Source organism: Echeneis naucrates, chromosome 2 (genome assembly GCF_900963305.1).
Source record: "Echeneis naucrates chromosome 2, fEcheNa1.1, whole genome shotgun sequence".
Lineage (NCBI taxonomy): Eukaryota > Metazoa > Chordata > Actinopteri > Carangiformes > Echeneidae > Echeneis > Echeneis naucrates.
In genome coordinates, this window is record NC_042512.1 from 11,797,557 (window position 1) to 11,819,849 (window position 22,293).

General features: G+C 42.9%; 3 protein-coding genes across 6 annotated transcripts; 1 reads left to right on the plus strand and 2 right to left on the minus strand.

Annotated features, from left to right (window-relative positions):
- Window positions 1-320: 320 nt before the first annotated feature.
- On the minus strand, window positions 321-10,038 carry LOC115056386 (four and a half LIM domains protein 2-like). Of its 4 annotated transcripts, XM_029522774.1 has the most exons (10): window positions 9,539-10,038; window positions 8,687-8,815; window positions 7,970-8,025; window positions 6,256-6,339; window positions 4,115-4,217; window positions 3,796-3,966; window positions 3,334-3,508; window positions 2,134-2,303; window positions 1,152-1,338; window positions 321-783 (listed from the first exon to the last, which is right to left on the minus strand). In XM_029522774.1, the coding sequence occupies exons 5-10, from the start codon at window positions 4,121-4,123 to the stop codon at window positions 632-634; spliced, it is 864 nt and encodes a 287-aa protein (XP_029378634.1). In that variant the 5' UTR covers window positions 4,124-4,217; window positions 6,256-6,339; window positions 7,970-8,025; window positions 8,687-8,815; window positions 9,539-10,038; the 3' UTR covers window positions 321-631. The 4 variants fall into 4 exon arrangements, with proteins under 4 accessions (XP_029378634.1, XP_029378652.1, XP_029378643.1 ...); XM_029522792.1 differs by lacking the exon at window positions 4,115-4,217 and having other exon boundaries at window positions 6,256-6,336; window positions 8,696-8,815; XM_029522783.1 differs by lacking the exon at window positions 4,115-4,217.
- Window positions 9,369-12,342, plus strand: LOC115056378 (PI-PLC X domain-containing protein 1-like). The gene is made up of 7 exons (XM_029522761.1): window positions 9,369-9,628; window positions 9,749-9,885; window positions 10,258-10,383; window positions 10,484-10,639; window positions 10,769-10,881; window positions 11,023-11,093; window positions 11,535-12,342. The coding sequence occupies exons 1-7, from the start codon at window positions 9,526-9,528 to the stop codon at window positions 11,792-11,794; spliced, it is 966 nt and encodes a 321-aa protein (XP_029378621.1). The 5' UTR covers window positions 9,369-9,525; the 3' UTR covers window positions 11,795-12,342.
- On the minus strand, window positions 11,312-21,458 carry LOC115056370 (NACHT, LRR and PYD domains-containing protein 12-like). Its single transcript, XM_029522749.1, has 18 exons — window positions 21,346-21,458; window positions 21,005-21,263; window positions 19,781-19,887; window positions 19,307-19,414; window positions 18,742-18,834; window positions 18,520-18,598; window positions 18,212-18,413; window positions 15,791-17,585; window positions 15,247-15,420; window positions 14,984-15,157; window positions 14,741-14,908; window positions 14,469-14,642; window positions 14,212-14,385; window positions 13,619-13,792; window positions 13,103-13,273; window positions 12,787-12,960; window positions 12,662-12,708; window positions 11,312-12,574 (listed from the first exon to the last, which is right to left on the minus strand). The coding sequence occupies exons 3-18, from the start codon at window positions 19,864-19,866 to the stop codon at window positions 12,045-12,047; spliced, it is 4,323 nt and encodes a 1,440-aa protein (XP_029378609.1). The 5' UTR covers window positions 19,867-19,887; window positions 21,005-21,263; window positions 21,346-21,458; the 3' UTR covers window positions 11,312-12,044.
- Window positions 21,459-22,293: the final 835 nt, after the last annotated feature.

The following is a 22,293-nucleotide window of genomic DNA, read 5'->3' on the forward strand; positions in this document are numbered from 1 at the left end:
TTTTTATGAACTAATGCAGCGCTTTCATCACTTGTCATGTCATCTGATACTTATAGTATATTACATACTATTATTATTCATTGATGACCTGTAAGTGAACTTGAAATCATTGGAAATGTTTCTTATTAAAGCCATTAGTTAGAATTTTAACGTCCCATATGATAAAACAATACCAAATTTATAGTTTTGGTAGCAAACCTTGGTATCTTTGCCCCAACTGATGCAGACGGATTTAAATGCAGAGTTTTCATAATCCCCCATGCAGTTGTGCCTATACTGTATCAATAACAAGTTCAATCCCTGAGCCAGTGGAGCAGCCATGAAATTAAGAAAATCTTTATTGAGGCTGAGAGGTTCAGTTAAACAGAATGTATCATCTTTTAATAAGAACAAAAAGGATTAGTTCACACTCTTAATAAAATCTATGAAAATCGGTTATTCTGCCACATACAGGCTTTCATTTCAACATAAGATATACAATTCATGCAGTATTTATTGTCAGTGTGAAATTGTTACGTGAAACAAAGCATCATCAGCAAATGCAAAAAACAACTCAGCAGGAACAAAAGGTCAGGTTAGAGGAGGAATACCAGTGCATGCCGATACAGACGAACTCCATGGCAAAGACCTCTTAAAAGTCTTTGCCACAGTCAGGGCAGATGATGTCGTCGTTGCTCGTCAGGAAGCCTCGGCCAACAAGAGACGCAGAGCATTTTTTGCAGTTGAAGCAGTTGTTGTGCCATTGGCGCTGCTCAAACGAGATATACTTGCTGCCCCCGAGACCTGAGACAAAAGCAGCAAAGTGGAGAGATGAGTGGCCTGCTTCACAAGTCTCATGACCTCTGTGAATAACTTGGGGATTGCATGTGATTGGACACACAGGATGCAGGGTTTAGATCTTGATTGCATTTAATGCGTTTTACCTTCTTTTGATCTGTATTTCACAACAACTCACTGACTCAAGTCTACTTTTCATGTGAAACTCCATTAAAAGGATGATTTCTTCAGGTAGTATTTATTCAATTTGCTTCTTTGTGTAATGATTCAGACAAAATTGGGCAATTCTGCATCCAATAGCCGTCACACCTGCTTACTGCGATTATGTAGCTGTTTCTTTAACAACAATCCGAACTCTCCAGTATATAATTTACCGCTGATTGGGGTGGTGCAAGCCACGCATTTCTTGGCAAACAGCTGGCAGAAGCAATCAAAGCAGTAGGCAAAGTTGTCCCGAGAGGTGAATCTCTTGCCAGCCAGCAGTTCCTTGCAGCCGATGCAAGCGAAGCACTCCTTATGCCAGGGCTGGTCGCGGTAGTTCACCCCAGCGGTGGTGATGGGCTGGAGGTGATAAGAGAAGGTAACACAATCATCACAATCACATCCCAAAGACTGCCTTCATTTTCCCAGAGTCTTCAAGCACAACCAATCATCATGGGCAAAGCCTATTAATAAGACATCTGCCTCTTTTCCACAGAGGGTATTGGATGTGAAGGAAGAGCCTTAGAAAAAGCCAGTAACTGGACCTTGACTTTGACAGCTGCAGTCATAAAATAGAGCCCTTTCAAAAATAATCATCATCTGTAGGTACAGGATCATGCAGTTCAATGTCTCTATCGTTGATCCTGTTTGAGCCTGGCTTTGTCTCACACAACAGCTTCCAGGATAAAAAGACACCTCAGTTTCTACACTGCTTGTTCACCTGTTATCTGTCCATGACTGTTTTCTCCCTCAACCGTTTTCTTTCCTCCCTCACTGCAGGTTTCCAGACACCTTTGGTAAGATTCTTGAAATTCATAGACCGTGCATGGACTGTTCAGCCATTAAAAACATCACATATTGGACTTGTATATCAGAGGTACCCATGGGACATCTAAAGGCAGAGTTCGAGAGGTTTACTTTGATTTTAAATGTCTCTCAAAGTGAATATTGATCTTGTTATAATCTGACACATGGAGGAATTGCTCATTCGAGACCTCTGTGCAACGCCATGAGCTAAATCAGTTGCATTTGTAGAAAGTCATTGATTTATCATCAAATTTAATTGAAAGAGATGACCACGCAACATAAAAGCAGCTCGAGCTGCTTGTGAATGGTGATAAAAGCGGATGTAAACCACAGCTGGTGTTACTGCACCTTCTTGCATTGGACGCACTGCAGAGCAAACTGCTTTTCATAGCAGGACAGGCAGTAGTTGTTCGAGTCCTTGAGCACAAAGCTCCTGGTGCCGATGGGCTGCTGGCAATGGTTGCAGGTGAAACAATTCTCATGCCAACTGTTGCCCTTATGCTCCATCTTTTTTGAGCCTGGTGGACGGAGAGAGATACAAAGAAAGCATGTGTGGGAGGGAAAGAGAAGGGAAATAGAAACAGAGAGGAGTTTTCACACTAGCAAATGCAATTTTTCAATTGAACCTCCATCTTTGCACATCATCCAGCTGCTGCCGAGGGTCCACTCAGTCGCTCCTGATCTGCAACTCACTTAAGCTATTATGGCTTTAAGAACAGTAACAAGTAAGTTAATAGCTATCACAAGAGAGAGAAGCTGTTTTATGTCTATGCATGTACATGTTTACTGAGTTAGAGCAACCATCCAGATGGCAATCGGATCAACTCATTATAGCTAATGGCAATTATGGTGCTCAGCATAAATGCACACACCCCAAAATATTTCTCAGAAAAACCTAAATCTCCCTTGAGATACTTTCCATGTGATCCAACACAGTTCCTGTTTGTTGGTTTTATATTAGATTAGTCAAAAATGCAACCTTTTAAAAGATATTAAAGGATGGACAGAGCCCGGGCCATCTTTGAATTTAAGACCTTCACACGAGTTGAAGAAAAATTGGTTTGCATGCTCATAACAGTCAGCTAAAGTGTAAGAAAGCCAAACTGGCATGAGTGTTCCCTGTGACAAAATACAACATTACACTGCAGAGGGCCGGCATGCATGGGTGTCATCCACACAGGATCCATGCTGGAGCGCGCGCACACAGAAAAGCCTGTCTACATCTGCCTACTGTCACAAATCTGATGAGGCAAAGATAAATCTTTTTGGCACTCATTACTTCCAAACTGTTTGGTGTCACAAGAGTACAATGAGAATGCTTGGTATGCAGATTAAAGTACGGTGATGACAGTGTCCTCCTTTTAGCATTGCATGAGTGCTGCAATTCACAGATGGTATCAGGAATTCACAGATGTACTCCAAAATACTGAAAGCACTTAATGTGCTTTTGGGTTGACTCAGCTGAATTCATAACTGATATTTAAATCTCCACTGAGGTGTCTGATCGGTTTCTGACCTTTGCTCAGATGGCCCAACCGGTTCCCTCACCTGGCATGATGGTCTTCAGGCATGCGTGGCACTTGGAGGAGTACTCGCTGCTGTAGCAGTCAGTACACATCAGCAAGTCATCCTTGGTGGTGAAGGGCCGGTCGGCCAGAGATTTGTTGCACTTGAAGCACAGGAAGCATTCGCTGTGCCAGTGGCGACCATTGTATGACAGATCCTTCAGTGTGAATAAAAGGAGTGAGCGTTTGCTTTGATCAGAAAAATGAAAGAATGGCTGTTTTTAAATGTGCCTGGTCTGGCCTATGGAAACAGTCCAATATACGCTAAATTAAAATCTGATGGGCCTTCCCCTAAAACACCAAGACATGGTGCAATAAATATGCCAAAACCAAACAGAAATACTGCCATTTATCAGTTGCAAATACTGAGGGGGAAAATACAACTTGAGGAATTGAAATCAAATTTGGAAAAGTGCATACATGATTGGCTAACTAAAAATGTTACCTTGCCGGTGCAGGCAATGAGATCGTGGCACACTTCACAGTTGTGGGAGAAAAGGGAATCATAACACGTAATGCAGAATGGCTCTGCCTCCCTCAGGATGTATTTCTGCCCGTAGAGGGAGTTGTTGCACTCAGTGCAGTCGTAGCGCTCAGTCATGTTGACGAATAATTTCTGTGCGATAGAGACAAACAACAGGACTGTAAAGATGACGCAAATGCAAATAGTGTATTCCCTAATTGGCCCACTGGGGGCCCGCACAAGATCAAGCACCATTTAATATCTCATACTTGGATACAACTTCTGAGGCGGGACAGATTACCTTTATCATTGTCAAGTCAGTGTCACATGATCCAATTAATTAGATCGCATCTCCCTGACCAGGAGGGTAGGCCCTCTGAAAGTACTGGAAACTTAATTTAGGACTACATACAACAAATTAGGCCATGGAATGTGGGAAACTGGACCCACAAGGACACACAATGTAGAGTAAATACCTTCCACTCTATTAATGGAAATGTGTGACTTTAAAGTCTGGTTCCATACGTTTGAGGAGATCCAATTTAGCATTGCATTAAATTAATGATATTGCTGATCTACAGAAGCAAAAATTTGTTTTGAGATGTTATGGGTAAGACCAAAAAACAAGAGGCATTGGATGGAAGTGCGAGGAGGAGGAAAGCAACAAGAATAATTAAGCTATAATAAAGACAATGTTGGGGGAAGAATGCAAGAGGCAACACAGAAGAGGAAAAAGAAAGAAAAATGTCTCCAACATTATCTTTTGTAGATTTTTATTCCGCTAACAGCATCATCAGAGCTGGATTTCAATATTAGGGGATGTGTTGGATTAAAAAGAAAAAGAAAAAAGACTGCTCCATGAAATCTTATGCAACTGATCAAGTTGAGAAAAAAAATCTATCCTGTCTAGACAGCTGGAGAGTCTTTAAAGGGGAAACTGTTCAGTGTGCATGTGACAACATCAATAAACCCAAACCGTCACCAGACGGCTCAGATGATGATCACTGTCTCATCACAGACTCAGTGAAGCTGCCCTGACAACAAAGTGAATGAGCGCAAGGAGGAAGGAAAAACAAGGCAATTTAAATTAATGAAAACAATAATTAGGGAATACATTTTGGTCATCAGCGCAAACTTACCCCTTTTGAATGACTTCCATCTTGACTCATGACATTGCAGTTCAGACAAAACTGCTCATTCCACTTTAAAACTGTGTGTCTGTAATTTCCCCCCTGCCCCAGATCTTAGGATCATGTGTCAGGCTCGTTGCAATACTTTCTAAATAAAATTGGTATTTCAGGATGGTGCGGGTAAAACTTCTCATTTACTTTCCCCCCTTTTAGAAGGACTTGAGCAAGCGGCTCCAAAAAGCCTCTAAACCTCCACAAATCCTGGATTACGCTCAGCGTAGAATATTTGGGTGCAAATATGCTGCGACACAACAGCTGTGCAACTCAATTTAACAGAAGGTTGAAGTGAGGGGAGAGTATATCAAGGATTTTGTAGTTGAGCAAGAAAACCTTTGATTGTAGCATAACTACTTGTCTTTCTGATGTCACTTGTTATTCAGTCACCAGCCTGAATCCGTCTCGACCCCCTAGATATCCAACAAAGCCCTCCATGCCCTGATAGAAATCCCCTGCACGTTGTATACTCCTCCCTAAACTCTGACTGCCCTATAGACCCCATACTTACTCTGAGCCCCAGTGTAATCCTTTAAAAAAAAAACAAACAAACAAAAAAAAACACTCCACCCACCAACCTGTCCCATGTGAGACTGTGGTGATTACCGTTACTTAAAAAAAAAACAAACAAAAAAAAAAAAAACCTCAATAAAACATCCATATTCCACGAATGCCCGCATACCTCAAACTAAACCAACCTCCCATTTCCATACCCTCTCTTATTCTCGTTCCTCTGTAAACCCCTTGTTAACACCTCTAAAGCCTCTCTAAACTCCATAATCCCTGTATAAACCCATTATACACACAAATAAACCCACTGCGATTCTCTATACCCCAATAAAAATCTCCAAACCCCTCCTTACCACGAACTCAGCCACCTATCCTGCTTGATAAAACCTTTTACACTATGCTAGCCCTGTTTCTAAAGTGCTTCAATGAACCCCTCGCAGCCCATCGTTGCTATGGGCCCTCTGTGCCTCCCCCTCCATTATCTACCAATCTACATCTCCTTAATAAGCCTTACATCTCAATCAACACGAGTTCCATTCACTGAAATAACATGATGCTCAAGCAATCCTCTGAATTTCTAAATATCACACGGTAAATTTGATTTGAGCATTAAAATCCCAAGGGCTCTCTTGAATTATTATGGATGCCTGGAAAATGCACAAAGGGAAGAGGAGAAATATAGAGAACAGTGAAGCAGAAAATAAGAATAAAGTCAAGGCAGTAGAGAAAATGAGTGATAAGGCGTTACCTGTCAGCACAGCCTGGATGTCAGAGCAGGACGAAGGTTGCAGACCGAGACCAGAGGTGTGTGTCGAGTGCTGAAGTCCATCTGCTTTATAAAATTAGAGAAGAATGTGACCCGGTAAGGTGGAGGCAGTGGGCAGGTCAGTTTACATTCAGACAGCTATAAATTCAAACAAATCTCCTCTCACATGGATTCACTAATTACAGACACACATCAAAATACACAACTGCTTGGCAACAGGCTCAATTAAAGAAAATCAAAAGACAGATGGTGAATTGACACATTTTTCTCCACTGTCAAGGTGGGGGCAGATTTAGAGAAATGCGTAAACTTGGCAGAGGTGTGCGTTTTCTGGCTGCTTTGTTGTACTCTGTCGTACCTTTTCAGAATTGATTGATTTTCAGAATTTGTGCCAGAGTTTTGAAATGAAAACTTTCCCAACATGGGGGCAGAAAACAACAAGATCAAAAACTATTCATGATCAGGACAAGTAACACACAAAACTGAAAATAACAAAGAGCCAAACAGCATTCGAATGACATCAAGACCCCAGAAGAACCCAGTTTTATACTAAATGAGTCCATTTTCTCTGATGTGTAGAACTAATGCAACATATCATACACGTCTGGTAAAAAGTTCTTCCCAGGTCAATGAACCATCGTGAACATGGTATTGGTCGTAAAAAATTCCTCAAAAATTGAAATTCCTGGGTCAAATTACAACGGTACAAACCGTACAAAACATTCCAAGAAATCATAATCTAATAAATTTGTTCATTTTAAACAGGCCCCACAGTGATGTATTTGGACCGGGCGATTTATGTTTACTTCTTTGCCATAATTAATTCATCTCCGCTGACCAATCCCAGGAAACGCTGAATCTAGTGATGGACTCCATTTAGGCCCCCATGTGGCCACCACACAGGTGAATGCTTTGTCAGGATGGAGGGTCGGCTCATTTCCCCTCCTGCTGATCACGTGTTATATCATTGGTGAAAGCAGATCATCTACTTATTCTTATTCATTGAAAGACTTTCTTAATCTTTTAGTCTTTTTGTTGTCGTTGTTGATCTTTTGACCATGCTGGCTTCAGCCTTGTAGCTCAGCTCAACGTCCACAATTCAGCTTGCATCAATTTCACGAAATGTTTCCTATACAGCTCTGCCACAACAAATTAAACTGGTTGGTCTCATCAAGAATGTGTGATCGGGTTGAAAATCTTGAAACAGGTGAGTAAACGGACCTCAAGCACATATCGTACGGCTTTCAGGAAGGTCAAGAGGTCACGTCATTATTTTACACTTTGAGTTAAATAGCTATTCATATGAAGCATATTTGTCTTTGCACATTTCCATTTATCAACAGTATTTGTAGTATTCATTCTTTTTAAAAAACATTTTTACTTATTTACCTCCTTCAATTGTGTTTTCAACCAAAGCCAAGTCCTTTTTTTTTTTAAAAAAAAAAAAAAAAAAAATCCTGATTCTGATAAATCAGCAGAATTTAGACGGCGCCACGTGACGGGATGACAGCGAAACCATCAGTATGAACCATCCCAGTGAATATGTTGAAGCGGACTGAATGACTTTTGCACTTCTGAAAAAGTTTGACGTTGTTTTTTTGTCATGCTACAGCGATTTCTGAGGTACATCGCTCCACTGAAATATAAGATGACAGATCACAAAGAGCTGCAGAAAATGAAAATAGATGATACTTACCAGACTGTCTCTCTCTTTTTTTTTTTGTTGATATGACTCATAATGGTGCTTGCCAACTGAAATAAGACAGGATGAGATTTAGTTCGCAGTAATATGCTGTACATTCTTCACCTGGTCATATTCATGCTGTTCGCCGTCATGACCAATGACCTATGCCTTAGTTCCACTTCAAAAATAATGCCATCTTGGATCTTATCTCCAAATGAGAAGGGGCTCTGCATCTAACGAGATTTTCTGATTAGATAAAAGTTGAATGAGGCCACATCACCGTGCAACAGCAGCTCCGGATACAGGCCTGATTTGAATGAGTGATGGAGCTCATTCCCATCTGTGAAAACAACCCTTTCCTTGAATGTTTCAGGCAAAAGGCACGTCATAGAGTCTAACTACTAAACAGCAGCCACTTGTTTGTCCTTAGCCTTACAACTAAAACATTCATTTGAAGTAATCTGTCCATGTGTGACTCCAATGACTGCGGAGAGCATGTATATGGTTGACGAGGGAAAACACTCGATGGAAGGCAAGTTCATTAATACAGCGCATTTCATACACAAAAGCATACGTACAGAGAAAAGTAAGAGCAGGTTTGGTGCTGATTGAACCTCCCTCAGGCAGTTTGTTCCACTTGTTTGCAGAATAAAAGCTAAATGCTGCTTCTCCATGTTTAGTCCTGACTTGAGTTTATATTCTCTAAATTTTCAAAGAAATATCGATGACCTGAATGACCTGCAGCTGTTTAATGCTCCTTTTGGGGAGTCGGGTCAGAAGATCATGACAGTCATCATCGACAGGAGATGAATGTGGATGGCCTTCTCCTGGTCTTTTTGGGTGGCAAAGCTTTTCATTCTGTTGAAAGCAAAGTCGTATTTAAATTATACATTAAATTAAACTAATAATAGTATAATTTAATCATAGAATGGAATAAGTAATGGAGATCACGTGGAGGAACGAGCTTCAGTAGGGTTCAATGTCCCTTCACTTACCATTATACATCTACACACTATCGTAGTATAGATGGTATATTAAAGTTACATTTATATTGCACAAATACACAGCAAAACACACACACCCATATGAAATGTGATATAAACTCTAGGATCTGAATAGACAGATGGATGGATAGATAAAACTGGTGAATAGGGTGTGACAGATCAATAGCTGAAAAGTTGAATTTGATAACATGAACTGTTTGAATATTTCTTCAAACTGACTTATCGCTGCCATCTACTGGTCATTTGGAGTAACAATTTTGTATTCTCGAGATCATATGATGACGAATAGTGGGCGAATAAAAGCTAAATATTGTACATTTGTACTATAAATTGGCCGGTTTTTATACGTTTAATGTTGTTATTTATGAATACGTGCGAACGCTCATTTAGCTTTGGAAATTATTGTTTATTTTGAAAATGAGAACCGGAAATGTCGGTTTGTTGATAAAAATTTGAGTCAACCCGGAAGATTTTGGGGAAAAAAAGTGAATGTGGGGAAACGGTGCAGAGACCTCCGTCCTGAGACACAAAACGAAAGTCAGAAATTATCCAGCCATATGAAAGATGGAGGACTCACCGGGGCGGCCGCTCGGAGGGAACCCGGACTGGATGTCCAGTCTGCCGGACGAGCTGCTGGACGTCCCGCTGTGGAGTTTGGCCATCCCCGGTAAAACACATACTATTAGGACACACAGCACTTAATATTTGAGTTCATCTAAAAACACATCTCTAATATCTTCATGGCTTTGTGTCTGTGTGACTCTCCTCCTCCTTCCCCTCTGTCCAGGGAGCCATGACAGCATGTCCTTCTGCCTGGATAAGTCCTCTCCTGTGCTGGGATCAGAGCCTCCCCTCCTCAGAGTCTGCGACAGGCTGTTTCCCTGCTGCACTCGGCCTTGCATCGACCGCTGGGCCACCACACAGGTACAGGAGCACACACGGAGCCCAGGGGTCCGCATCAGGGGTCCGCATCAGGGGTCCACATCAGGGGTCAACATCAGGGGTCAACATCAGGGGTCAACATCAGGGGGCCAGCTGAACCCCGACCATATTGCTCCAATGTGAGAGTCTGGCCCCCAACACTTTAAAGACTCACTGCTGCACAAAACCATCAAAGAAAAACAAAACACTTCCTCATACTGTCACCACTTCCTCTAAATCTGACCGTCTGAGTACTAAATGCATTTCTGGGTAAAACATGAATATGATCTAATTCACATTTCCTTCTCTTACTATTTAGAGACAAAACCAAAGTGCATTCTATAATCTATCTTATTTATTGTTGTGCGTTTGCAGCAATCGGTGCTCAGTGATCAGTGTGATCTCGGTATTCGGTACTTGGACCTGCGGATCGCCAAGAAACCGGCTGCAGATGACAGGCTGTTCTTCGCCCATGGCATCTACACACTGATCACAGTTAAGGTAGAATTTAACAATCTCTAAAACTCTCCTCACATTAAAACCGAACAAAGCCAACCTTGCTTTCAGCTTCTACCATAAAGCCAGATTCGTGTGTTGGCAGGAGGCCCTGGATGAACTGGCTGCCTGGCTGGACGCTCATCCTCGAGAGATCGTCATCATATGCTGCTCGCATTTTGAATTGCTGACTGACGAAGATCACGGCTGTCTTGTGGAGTACATCCTCAAGCTGTTCAGAGACAAACTCTGCTTCCCAAAGGTAAAAGCAAGAATCTACGAATGAACTAACGTACAGCACCTTTCGCTCTCTTGAAAAGGGGCTTTTATTTTTAAAGTTTTAAAGTTTATTTCCCCGATTGCTGTTAATGAAGTGGGCATGTGTGTGCAGGACAGTCTCACCTTGCGTTCCTGTCAGTCCAAAGGTCAGCAGGTCATTGTTTCCTATGGAAAGCACGACGTGGTGCTGAAGCACAAGGAGCTGTGGGAAGAAGTACCATACTAGTAAAATGCACTGTGCTGCTTTTTCTTTTTAATCTCAAATGCACAATGTTTTTATTGTCATGCATCCCTGTCATTTTCACCAAATTTATATAAAAAAAATAGTAAGAATAAAAAAAAATGTTGGGTGCACTCTGTCTTCAGCTATGCTAACAGCCCAGACCCTGAGAAGGTGATCGCTTACCTGGAAGCCCACAAGAGCAAAGGAACACCAGGTAGGCAGAGACAGAAGAAGTACTCAAATCTTTTACTGTGGTAAAAAATATTTTACAATATTGTGGTCAACAGAAAATTTATATTAACATATAACTGAACAGTTAACCGTCAATGCAGTGTGTACATACAAATCAACTCCCCAAAAAAAACATAAAAAAAAAAAAAAAAAAAAAAAAATATATATATATATATATATATATATATATATATATTCTCCACTGTCTGTGTAATTAATATAGCTTTATTAGCAGGTAAAATGTACTGTAATATTGACTTTAAACTCCTTAATAGACGACAGCAGTTGAATCGATGATGATGCGTCATATTTCTGAAGGTTAAATGTAAGTCACCTCTATGTCACGATTCCAGGTCCGTCTGATCCCCCCACCCTGTTCTATGTCTAGAGGTCATGTGACCTGATTCCGCTGCCTGTTTTGCAGATCGTTTTTTCGCCCTGGGCCTAAACCTGACGGAGGACCTTTCCTATGTCCTGTACCATCCCCTGCAGACCATGAGGGCGATGACCGTGGCATCTCTCCCGCTGCTGCTCGGCTGGCTGAGCGAGCAGAGGCCAGGACGGGGGGGAGGAGTCAACATCATGTGCTCCGACTTTGTGGGCCTCAGTCGGTTCTGTTCAATCGTGATTGGCCTGAACTACAAACTGCTGGCTGCTGCTGGTCCTGCCTGCAGGGCACCCTGAGGTGCCACCGATTGTCACCATAGCAACCACACTAGCAAGACTGATGCAAATTTTTTTTGCTAAAGATTTTTACCTGCTTTCCACGTCGTGCTTTCCAAATTTTACCTGCTAAAGATTTTATTTTTTTAATGTATTATGTAAATAAATAAATTTTAGATTGTGTACATTTTTATACAGTAAATATAAACAAAGCTTTTCTCATATTACTATGCTTTGTAATATGAATAATAGTTTGGATTAAAGAGGTTTTCTAACACAAGGTGACTGATGAGTCCATCGACAAAAACCCAAATCCTGGATATAGAGGTTCAGTAAATGCACAGTGGAAGGTGTACAGGTGAACAGGAGAATCAGATGAGACTCCATAGAAGGACAAGGTGCCAGCAGGCCAGTCCAGATACACGCCGACTCTGCTGGAGGCGGCCGAGGGTTGAGTGAGAAGAGCTGTCCTGATGTTATTGTGCCAGGCATAATAACATTTATCAGTCAACTCCAAACTCCAGGACTTCTCGTTCCACCCAAGCCTGCTGCCATCACGTGCACCCCTTCGTCTGAGCCCTCTGTAAGTCACGCCGATATCAACCCCTGTTTTCCAGTCCACCTCCCAGTAACAGCGACCAGCCAGGCCAGCTGTGCACAGCACCTGGTAGCACCAGTCGAATCTGTCCGGGTGATCGGCATACGGCTGCTTCTCGAGCGCCAGCATCACTTTTCTGTTGTTCTGTGTCAGGACGACGTTTTTGTGAGCCGTGTTTGGGTCCAGTGTGAGTTCGCATTCATCTGGAGGTGAAGACAACATATGTAGAGGCATGTCTGCAGTGGGTGGGTGTCACATTCGTGGTGTAAATATTCACTTCACACACTTACACTTTGCCAGACCAGGTTTCAACCGCTGAACGCCTCCATGATCCACACTGGAAGATATGAAACACAGTCGGGTCAGCATGGAGACAGGAAGCTTCAGAAACAACCCCCCCTCCCCTCCTCCACACCTGAGAGTGTGCAGTCCCCACTGTGGATCCTCCAGTGTGGCAGAAAACAGCTTTGCCCCTGAGTCCCCTGGATGATTGTAGCTCAGCTCCAGCTCTCTCAGGTGGCAGGGGCTGGAGCTCAAAGCCGAGGCCAGAGAAGCACAGCCTTCCTCTGTGACCATGCAGCCTGACAACCTGTGCAAGTGCGAAACACGCAAAACTGAGGAGTTTTTTTTTTTTTTTTTAGTTCCTCATGCACATTAGTTGGAAAGCTCCTGCTGCCAAAAATGAACAGAAAAGCACGGTGTGAACAACAACACAAACAACTGCTATTTACCTGAATATTTCCAGTCTGCAGTGTGGACTCAGTCCAGCTGAGAGCAGTTTCACTCCCGAGTCCCGCAGCTCGTTGTTACTCAGGTCCAGGTCTCTCAGGCTGGACGACTCGGTGCTCAGAGCTGATGACATGTCCTGACAACATTTCTCTGTGAGCCTGGTTTGATTCAACCTAAAAAATTAAAAACATTTCCCTTTATATTTCTGTGAATTTCAGCATCAATATGAAAAAAAAAAAGGTTCAAACACGATCATTTCAGGAGAAAGATCATGTTTGCAACATGTCTGCTGTTTCATCACAGCATGTTAACTTTACAACTACTGCATCAGAAATAATCAACAAAAGCATGTATTTCCCTTGTGACACAAAAACTGACTTATTAAACTAACTAACTTATATATAACTACGTACAATGATCTCAATACGATAACAGTATTTAACTGAGGAATATAATAATTTCACTTGGGACACAGGCAGATGCAGAGTGCACAGGCACATGTTAAAATGAAATCTCACCGAAGAGTTTCCAGTACACATTGTGGATTCCTCAGCGCAGCAGAGAGCGCTTTTCCTCCTGAGTCCCGCAGGTCATTGTTGCTGAGATCCAGCTCTGTCAGAGAACAGGACCTGGAGCTGAGAGCTGAGGCCAGAGCGTCACAGCTCCTCTCTGACAACTTGCAGCCGCTCAGCCTGAAGGAACAACAGCACCCCCAACCAAAAAGAAATTAGACTGCATGAAAACCACTGCCTGCAAAAGTCTGAGGCAACATTTTAAAGGAGGGGAATAGAAATTCTAGTTTTTTTCTGCCTGATTTGTTGTCGTCGGTTTGTGGCAGGTTCACAAATCAGCGGGGAGGTGATTGTTGAAATTTAAATGTTTTCTGCGAGTGGCTGAGGCAAAAAAACAAAATGCTTTCTGTTTTTCTGTTTCATTTCAGCTAAATAAAAACTAAAATCCCCTGAACCACTCAGGTCAGGTCAGGAATTATGTGAATTCAAACTTTCACTCGCAACCTGAATAACTCGAGCCTGATAGCAGGCTAATGACAAACTGTCAGTTATTGTGGATTCATTTATGGCCTGAGAAAATCTGTGAAGAGTATCCTGACCTGAGACTTGTCAGTGAGCAGCGGGGACCTAGCAGACCAGACGACAGCAGCATCGCTCCTGAATCCTGCAGGTCGTTGTTACTGAGGTCCAGCTCTTTCAGACCGGAGGACTGGGAGCTGAGGACCGATGAGATCTGCTCGCAGCATCTCTCTGTCAGGTTGGTTTGTTTTAACCTGACAAGGAAACACAAATGTTCAACCTTTAGTTTACATCCTCAGAGTCTGTGTTCATTTTCATAGACCATATATGATCCAACCTGAGAGTCTGGAGTCTAAAATGCGAACTTGCCAATCCAGCAAAAAGCAGCTCGACCCCCGAGTCTTGCAGGTCGTTGTCGCTCAGGTCCAGGTCCCTCAGACTGGAAGACTTCGAGCTGAAAACTGTCGCAAATTCATGGCAGCACGTTTCTGTGAGTCTTGTCTGAACCAACCTGAAACAACAAGAATCTTCAGAATCATTCCAGCTGCTTTACTTAAATGATCACAGTGAGACACGGGATTAAAAGCGGGGTGTCCAAGGGGACCTTACCTCAGAGTTTCTAGTGTACAGCTGGGACTGTCCAGTCCAGCGACGAGGAGCATCACGCCTGAATCTTGCAGGTCGTTGTTACTCAGGTCCAGCTCCTTCAGACTGGACGAGCTGAGACTGGAAGCCAGAGCGTCGCCACTTTGCTCTGATAGATTACAGCCAATCAGCCTGCAGGAGAAGTGCATGAGCCAAATGGAATCACACCACAGGTGCATCAGCAACCTTTTGAAACTCTATCCTGACCTGAGCGTTTCCAGTGTGCAGGGTGGACTTTTTAATCCAGCCATGAGCAGCTCCACTCCGGAGTCCTGCAGGTTGTTGTAACTCAAGTCCAGGTCTCTGAGACAGGAAGACGTGGTGCTGAGAACTGATGACAACCCCTGACAGCTTTTCTCGCTGAGGCCGTTCTGGTTCAGCCTGGAGACATGAGCAGAAGCATGACAGAGGTTTAACTCTCCGAAACGAGTCAACCCAGTCCCAAATATGAAAGCACAACATGACCTGACCTCAGCTTTTCCAGCCTGCACTGTGGATCCTGCAGTCCCACAGAGAGCAGCGTCGTCCCAGAGTCCTTCAGATTGTTGTAAGTCAGGTCCAGCTCCCTCAGACTGGAAGATTGGGACCTGAGTACCGATGCCAGACCTTCACCGCTTTTGTCCGACAGGCTACAGCCAGTCAGCCTGAATGCGCAACAACAAAAAACAACCAACATTCATCCATTTATGCCCAATTAATCTGTGAATGATAGATGTTCCTTGTCATTAATTTGCCAGTTGGCCCTCAACTTGAAATCTCTCAGTAACTAAATGATGGGCCGTAATTAATGCCCAGTTTGCCCAGACTTCTGATCTGCCCCCTTGACTTTGACTTTTCTTTCTGTCAGTAGTTCAAAGCTTTTGATAACAGTGTTTCCTCTGCTGTTGGTGAAGACACACACTAACAACACATTTACTTTTCTGCGCATGTTTTTGTTGGTGTAAATATTCCGAGCTGCAGCTTGTGGTTCAAGATTAACACCTGAATTTGTTTTTTTTCCCCCCCTACACTTACAGAGACTTCTTTGAGGCTTTGACCACAGGCAGCAGCCGGAAAAGAGCTTCCTCTGAAGCAGAGTATTTCTTCAGGTCAAACACATCCAGGTCTTTATCTGATGACAGTAAGATGAAAACCAGAGCTGACCACTGAGCCGGCGAGAAGCTGGCTGCGAGGAGGCTTCCTGAGCTCAGGTACTGCTGGATCTCTTCCACCAGAGAGCGGTCGTTCAGCTCGTTCAGACAGTGGAAGAGATTGATGCTCCTCTCTGGCGGGAGATCCTTCCTGATCACGCTCTTGATGTACTCCGCTGTTTCCTGACTGGCGTGTGAGCTATAGCCCGTCTTTGTCATCAGCCCTCCCAGAAGTCTCTGATTTGTCGGCAGCGAAAGCCCCAGGAGGAAGCGCAGGAACAAATCCAGGTGCCCAGTGGGACTCTGTAAGGTCTTGTCCACAGCAATTTGGAAGAGATATGACAGTTTAGATTTGTCCCTTAAGAGATTAGACCACCAGGTTTTTGTTTGAAACAGCTGATTGACGCCGGAGTTGGTGAAAGTCAGAAAGACATATAGAGCAGCCAGGAACTCCTGAACGCTGAGATGGACGAAGCAGAAGACCTTTTCTTGGTACAGGCCTCTCTCCTCTTTGAAGATCTGTGTGAACACTCCTGAGTAAACTGATGCTGCTGTGATATCGATGCCACACTCTGTCAGGTCTGATTCATAGAAGATCAGGTTTCCTTTCTGAAGCTGTTCAAAGGCCAGTTTCCCAAGAGACAGAACCATCGCCCTGCTCCCTGGATTCCAGTGTGGATCCGCGTCAACGCCTACATGATACTTGACGCTCCACAGTTTGGCTTGAACCACCAGGAAGTGGATGTACATCTCAGTCAGGGTCTTGGGCAGCTCTCCTCCCTCTCTGGTCTTCAACACCTCCTCCAGAACTGTAGCAGTGATCCAGCAGAAGACTGGGATGTGGCACATGATGTGGAGGCTTCGTGAAGTCTTGATGTGGGAGATGATCCTGCTGGCCTGCTCCTCATGTCTGAACCTCTTCCTGAAGTACTCCTCCTTCTGGGGGTCATTGAACCCTCTGACCTCTGTCACCATGTCAACACACTGAGCAGGGATCTGATTGGCTGCTGCAGGTCGTGTGGTTATCCAGAGGCGAGCAGAGGGAAGCAGTTTCCCCCTGATGAGGTTTGTCAGCAGCACGTCCACTGAGGTGGACTCTGTAGGATCAGTCAGGACCTCAGTGTTGTGGAAGTCCAGAGGAAGTCGACACTCATCCAGACCGTCAAAGATGAACACAACCTGGAAGTGATCAAAGCTGCAGATTCCTGCTTCTTTGGTTTCAGTGAAGAAGAGATGAACAAGTTCCACCAAGCTGAACTTCTTCTCTTTCAGCACATTCAGCTCTCTGAAGGTGAAGGGGAATGTGAACTCTATGTCCTGGTTGGCTTTGTCTTCAGCCCAGTCCAGAGTGAACTTCTGTGTTAAGACGGTTTTCCCAATGCCAGCCACTCCCTTTGTCAACACTGTTCTGCACCGTTGAGCTTTTCCTGGCAATCTTCCAAAGATTTCCTCACATCTGATGGTTGTTTCTGCTCTAGCTGGTCTCCTGGATGCTGTTTCAATCTGTCTGACCTCATGTTCCTCATTGACCTGTCCACTCCCTCCCTCTGTGATGTGGAGCTCCGTGTAGATCTGATTCAGGAGGGTTGGCTTTCCTGCTCTACCAGGCTCCTCAAACAAACACTGGAACCTCTCCTTTAAAATATATTTGAGTTTACTCTGACATGAGGTAGGAGATTCTGCAGGAACAACAACAAAAATTGGTCAAATGTTCAGTTCATTTAAAGTCTTTTACTAAAAACAACATCAGATGGCGGCAACACAATTAATCTACTGCAAAAGAAGAGGGTGGAGCAAGACGACCTGATTAAAAGAGCCCTGCTCTTCTTTGACTTATGGAGAGCCTTCCTAATATGACATTTTCACCTCTTCAGTGGTTACAAATCACATCATGTCAATCATGATTTATTCAAATCTGCATCCAGTTGACTTTGGAAACCAGTTTGGTCACCTCATGCTCATTTTAAAAATGCAAATATACATAAAAAAGATTATCGGAGTCACCAGAAGAAGTCTGCCATGCTTTGGATTTGGCTTGGGGAGCTTGCAGAGTGGTGTAATTGTAAATGAGGCTTGAATGGATTGGATTAGTCAGTGTGTTCATTCACTAATGTGTAAATGTTAGCATGAGGAGCTAACTTGATTGAAAGCACCAGTAATGAGTGCTGAGTCCATAACAAAACGTCCGCATCATGAATAATTGCCTACATAGGTCAGTTTCCTTTATTCACTATTCAGTAAAATATTTATATGGGCATTAAATCTACTCTCCTTTTCCATGTTGCAGCTGAAAATATCCTCTTACTGCTGTGCAGGGAGTCAGCCAGCTCCTCCTGCTCCATCTTCCTCAGGAAGAAGAGTGCGATCTTCAGAAGGGCCTCCCTGCTGCCCCTCCACTCCTCCTCCTCACTCCCCATCACCTCGTCGCCTGGGCGGGCTGAATTTAGAGACTTCAGCATCCTCTTCAGCTCGTCCCTCACGAAGCTTACAATTTTCCGCTCGAGCAGCTGGAAAAACAATAAATTGATGCCACATCTGTCTTCCAGGGAAAGCCTCAGTCTACAACAGTTTTATTTTGTAGTCGCTGCTCTACGTGCTTGCATCTGTACACACCATAAATATGGAGTCCACATCTGTTCCACCTTCCACGTCAGACTGATCTCTGTCAACCTCTGGACTCTTCTGTTGTGGTCTGAGAACAAGTCAGAATATTAATCTTCATACTTGTTTTTGCGATCAATTTAAGTCAGCAAATCACAAAAATCATCAGTCAGCCGCATTAAATAAGTCTGCAAGTACGAGTCCAGTTCTTTGCATTGTTAATCAGAGACTTGCTGTTTTTGGAAAGCCAGAGGTGGCTCCATTGAGACATCACTCTTCAGGGACACACAGCTTGGTACAGGAGAGTCCGTCTGCTTCTCCAGGATCCTAAGACAGACAAATAGTTGAAAAAGTAATTAAGTTTTGGAGATTCTCTGCTGCTGGTGAAGAGTGAAAGAGACTTCTGCTGGCCGACAAGTTTCATTTTCTTTGCAAAGAAAAGGTCGATCATCACACGAGCGGTAAAAATTAAGAAAGACACCAAGCATAGGGAGAGCTAAACATCTGTACTTGAGGAACCCCCTCAACCCAAAGGTGCGTTTTCACACCCCCTGGTCTGGTGTAGGAGTTGTTGCTGACTCCCTTGGGTGTGGTCCACACTGGAGGTATCCTGCAGGGTTTTGTATGTTTGTGTTAAAAGGTCTAGACATCATAATTAAAAACCCAAAAGGATCTGACATCCGAGTCAGGAAAAGGGAATTGGGGTATCTCAAGTAGATCAGATGTAAGGAACTGAAATTACCATGACAGTTTCAAGATTAGTTGTATTGTTAAGGCCAATATAATAACATTGACTCACTCTGCTTCAGATGCTTTTTGAAAAGCAAGAGGTGGCTCTATTGAATGTTCGCTCTTCGTGGACACGAAGGGGACAGGAGATGGCGGTCTCTCCTGCTGCCACTCTGGGCTGCAACACAACAAGTTGTACTTTTAATTGTCAGTCAGGAAGGTTAAGAATCTGGTCTTGAGTTATCTGAGCAGGATGGAAATTATATGTGACCTCAAAATTGAAATTAGGGATATCAGGGACTCTCCTTAATGGAGAGTGGCGAAAGAAAATGGCTGACCATTGACCTGTTTTCTGGACTGGACCTTTAAGGTTTTCATCCAAACAAAATATTGCTAGAAATCAAGGAGAAATGACTGAATAAAGCCTGGTGGTTTCACTCGTCATAACCTACCTGGAAAAAAACTGAAGTGTGAAGGAAACGAACAAGAGATGAAAAAAAAAAAGAAAAAGGATTAGGGTGTGTAACGTGTGAATGCTGCTCACCTCTGTGCTTTGGTCCTCTCATGTTCCCCAAACAAGGAGGTGTTTGAGAGGAGGATCCCCTCGTCAATCCCCTCAGACAGATCCATCGCTACGAATCCCTCTTACTCCTTTACACATATGTCAAAAAACAAACAAACAGGCAAACAAACAAAAAAACAACTTCATTCAGAAGAAAAATTAATGTCACGTCTGCAGTGTAGCAAAAACATATAAGTGCAGACCGGCTTAGATTATATCTGTTTAGGCAACAAACATTATGATGTCAAAAAAAAAAAAAAAAAAAAAAAAAAAAAAAAAAAAAAAAAAATATATATATATATATATATATATATATATATATATATATATATAAATATATATATATAAATAACAAGATTAAAATGTTCTGACACCCAAAAATAACCAGTTAACCACTGCATTTTATAATCTGGTGAGACTAATCACTTACTGTAACTTCAAAAGAACCAACTTATCCAACTGTATGAGTGAAATTCCAGAAGTTTCACTGCGAAGTGATAAATGAGTTTACAACATTGTCTTCCTGCGTTTCATCAACACCGACTCTTACAGCGCTTTACGGTTAAACGACCTTGTTTCAGATTCAAGGTTGTGTAAAAATGCTCATTACAAGTTATTCTCACATTCAAACCTGAACATAAAAGTTTCAGTTTTCTGTAGAACGTGCGATATCAAACGAAATGACAAACAGGAAATTAAACTCTTGTCACAGGATTCTTGAGTCATTTCTTTCTGGTGAAGACGATCATGTCGCAGCCAGCTTGGATCCGACGGGTCCTTTCAGGCTGATGTATTTTTTGTCATGAATTAAATTTTGAAGACTTTCACGTCTTTCCGCCACTGGTTGTACCGATTTTAGGTTCCGTATTAAACTGAAGAAAAATCTAATGGCCTTTATATTTTCACTTCTCTTCCCAACATAAAAGCTCCAAATGTTGTCACATTGTACGGGGTAAATCATCCAAATGACGTTGTTGAAGGTTGCTTAAACATCTGAAAACCTAAGTTTGTGCTGATGCTGGTAAACAGGAATCCGTCTAGTTACGCCTAACCGTCTGTACTTTGTGGCCACAGCCTTCACAACTTTATACTAAAATGAAAAACACATCCCTTCAGAGAGCAATATAACTTCAGAGCAGTTTTATTAGCAGTTTAATTAAAAAAAAAAAAAAAAAAAAAAAGACAGGAAAGAGTCAGTTACTTTACCTTCATCGGTGAATCTAACCTCATCCAGGAATTCCGTTTGGACTTCAGGTACGTCAAACAATTCAAACACGCCCAGCTGTTTCAACTTCAGCTTCAGTGAGGGCGCCGATAACTGCCCTGAGCTGTGACCAGCAGGCAACCGGTCGGCCTGTGCAGTCTGACGCGCACTGGTGCGGCTCAGCCGGACAGCGGGAATCGCGATGGCTCGCGAGATCTCGCGAAATCACGCGCAGTCGCGCGATATAGCCGAGTGTAGTTTCTATAAACAGAACCACAAAACCATTTAAAGAGTTTATTGTGGCCATCCAGGGGGCATTTTTTGGACCAAATTAGTAACTTACTATCCACTGCAATTACTCCTGCAGTGGTATTCCACGCAGCATCCACAGAATCGGCATCTTCTCGTCCATGGAGTCAACGGGGAGAAACGATACCTGTACACTTCAGGTCTGTCCCCGCCCATTATGACGTCTTCAAGGTGTAAAATACGATCCGCCGCGAATACGGAGTATTTTATTTTGAAAATAAACCGTAAATTTCATATTTTTTGTCCGTGCACGTGTGCGTAATTTATGCGCCGCGCTTCGGCATCCGGCAAAAATAGAGGGTCTGTGTATCTGTTGCGGAGGTAGGGAGCCCCGAAGAGGGCATTGGCAGATTTTTTTTTTTTTTTTATTATTATTGTAAATTTTTGCTTCTGCACGATAATTCCGTTTGTACACACCGCGCGCACACTTTACCCACTTCGTCTTGGCGCGCTTGTTTTAAAAAGACAATAAAAGATGTATTTGATTTGATTTATTTGTAATTCAATCTTGGACTCAGTTGTAAGGAAATTACAACGGAGCCATTCTGCCTCATGGGATGAGCTCGGCCGAGTATACAGCACAGAGAAAAGCTAATAGGTAATTTAGTGCTATTATGTCTAAATGTCAACAAATTCATGTTTCACTGCTGCCATGACTCCATGTTCACAGTTCTGTTTCCCACACTTGACCTGAATTAATTAAGAAAATCCAAAATATGTAAATGAGACTTTTTGTCCATTGAAGACTAAAATGTTTTTTCAGCATTTACAGCATTCACATTTTGCAGAGAGCAGTTTATCTTCCTGGAAGGAAACTAGTGATTTTGAGTCATAGCTAAAGGGCTGCTGTCTCACAAAGTGAGTCACTCATTATCTGTATGGTGCCAGTTGGGAAATTAAAGTAAAACGCTCCAGGAACAAACTCCAACTTCTTCTGCACCGTCTAACATTAAATTTGGTTAATTCTATTTAAATTTGACAT

Excerpts from the sequence above, each read along its gene's own strand:
- LOC115056386 (XM_029522774.1), bottom strand. Across the intron at positions 2,304-3,333 it reads CCTGAAGACCATCATGCCAG|GCTCAAAAAAGATGGAGCAT; the intron begins GTGAGGGAACCG and ends TCCGTCCACCAG. Across the intron at positions 784-1,151 it reads TTGCACCACCCCAATCAGCG|GTCTCGGGGGCAGCAAGTAT; the intron begins GTAAATTATATA and ends CTTTTGTCTCAG.
- LOC115056378 (XM_029522761.1), top strand. The coding sequence starts at position 9,526 with ATGGAGGACTCACCGGGGCGGCCGCTCGGAGGGAACCCGGACTGGATG. Across the intron at positions 9,886-10,257 it reads ACCGCTGGGCCACCACACAG|CAATCGGTGCTCAGTGATCA; the intron begins GTACAGGAGCAC and ends GTGCGTTTGCAG. Across the intron at positions 10,384-10,483 it reads ACACACTGATCACAGTTAAG|GAGGCCCTGGATGAACTGGC; the intron begins GTAGAATTTAAC and ends GTGTGTTGGCAG.
- LOC115056370 (XM_029522749.1), bottom strand. The coding sequence starts at position 19,866 with ATGGATCTGTCTGAGGGGATTGACGAGGGGATCCTCCTCTCAAACACC. Across the intron at positions 15,158-15,246 it reads TGCAGGCTGGAAAAGCTGAG|GCTGAACCAGAACGGCCTCA; the intron begins GTCAGGTCATGT and ends TCATGTCTCCAG. Across the intron at positions 12,709-12,786 it reads TGGGGACTGCACACTCTCAG|TGTGGATCATGGAGGCGTTC; the intron begins GTGTGGAGGAGG and ends CATATCTTCCAG.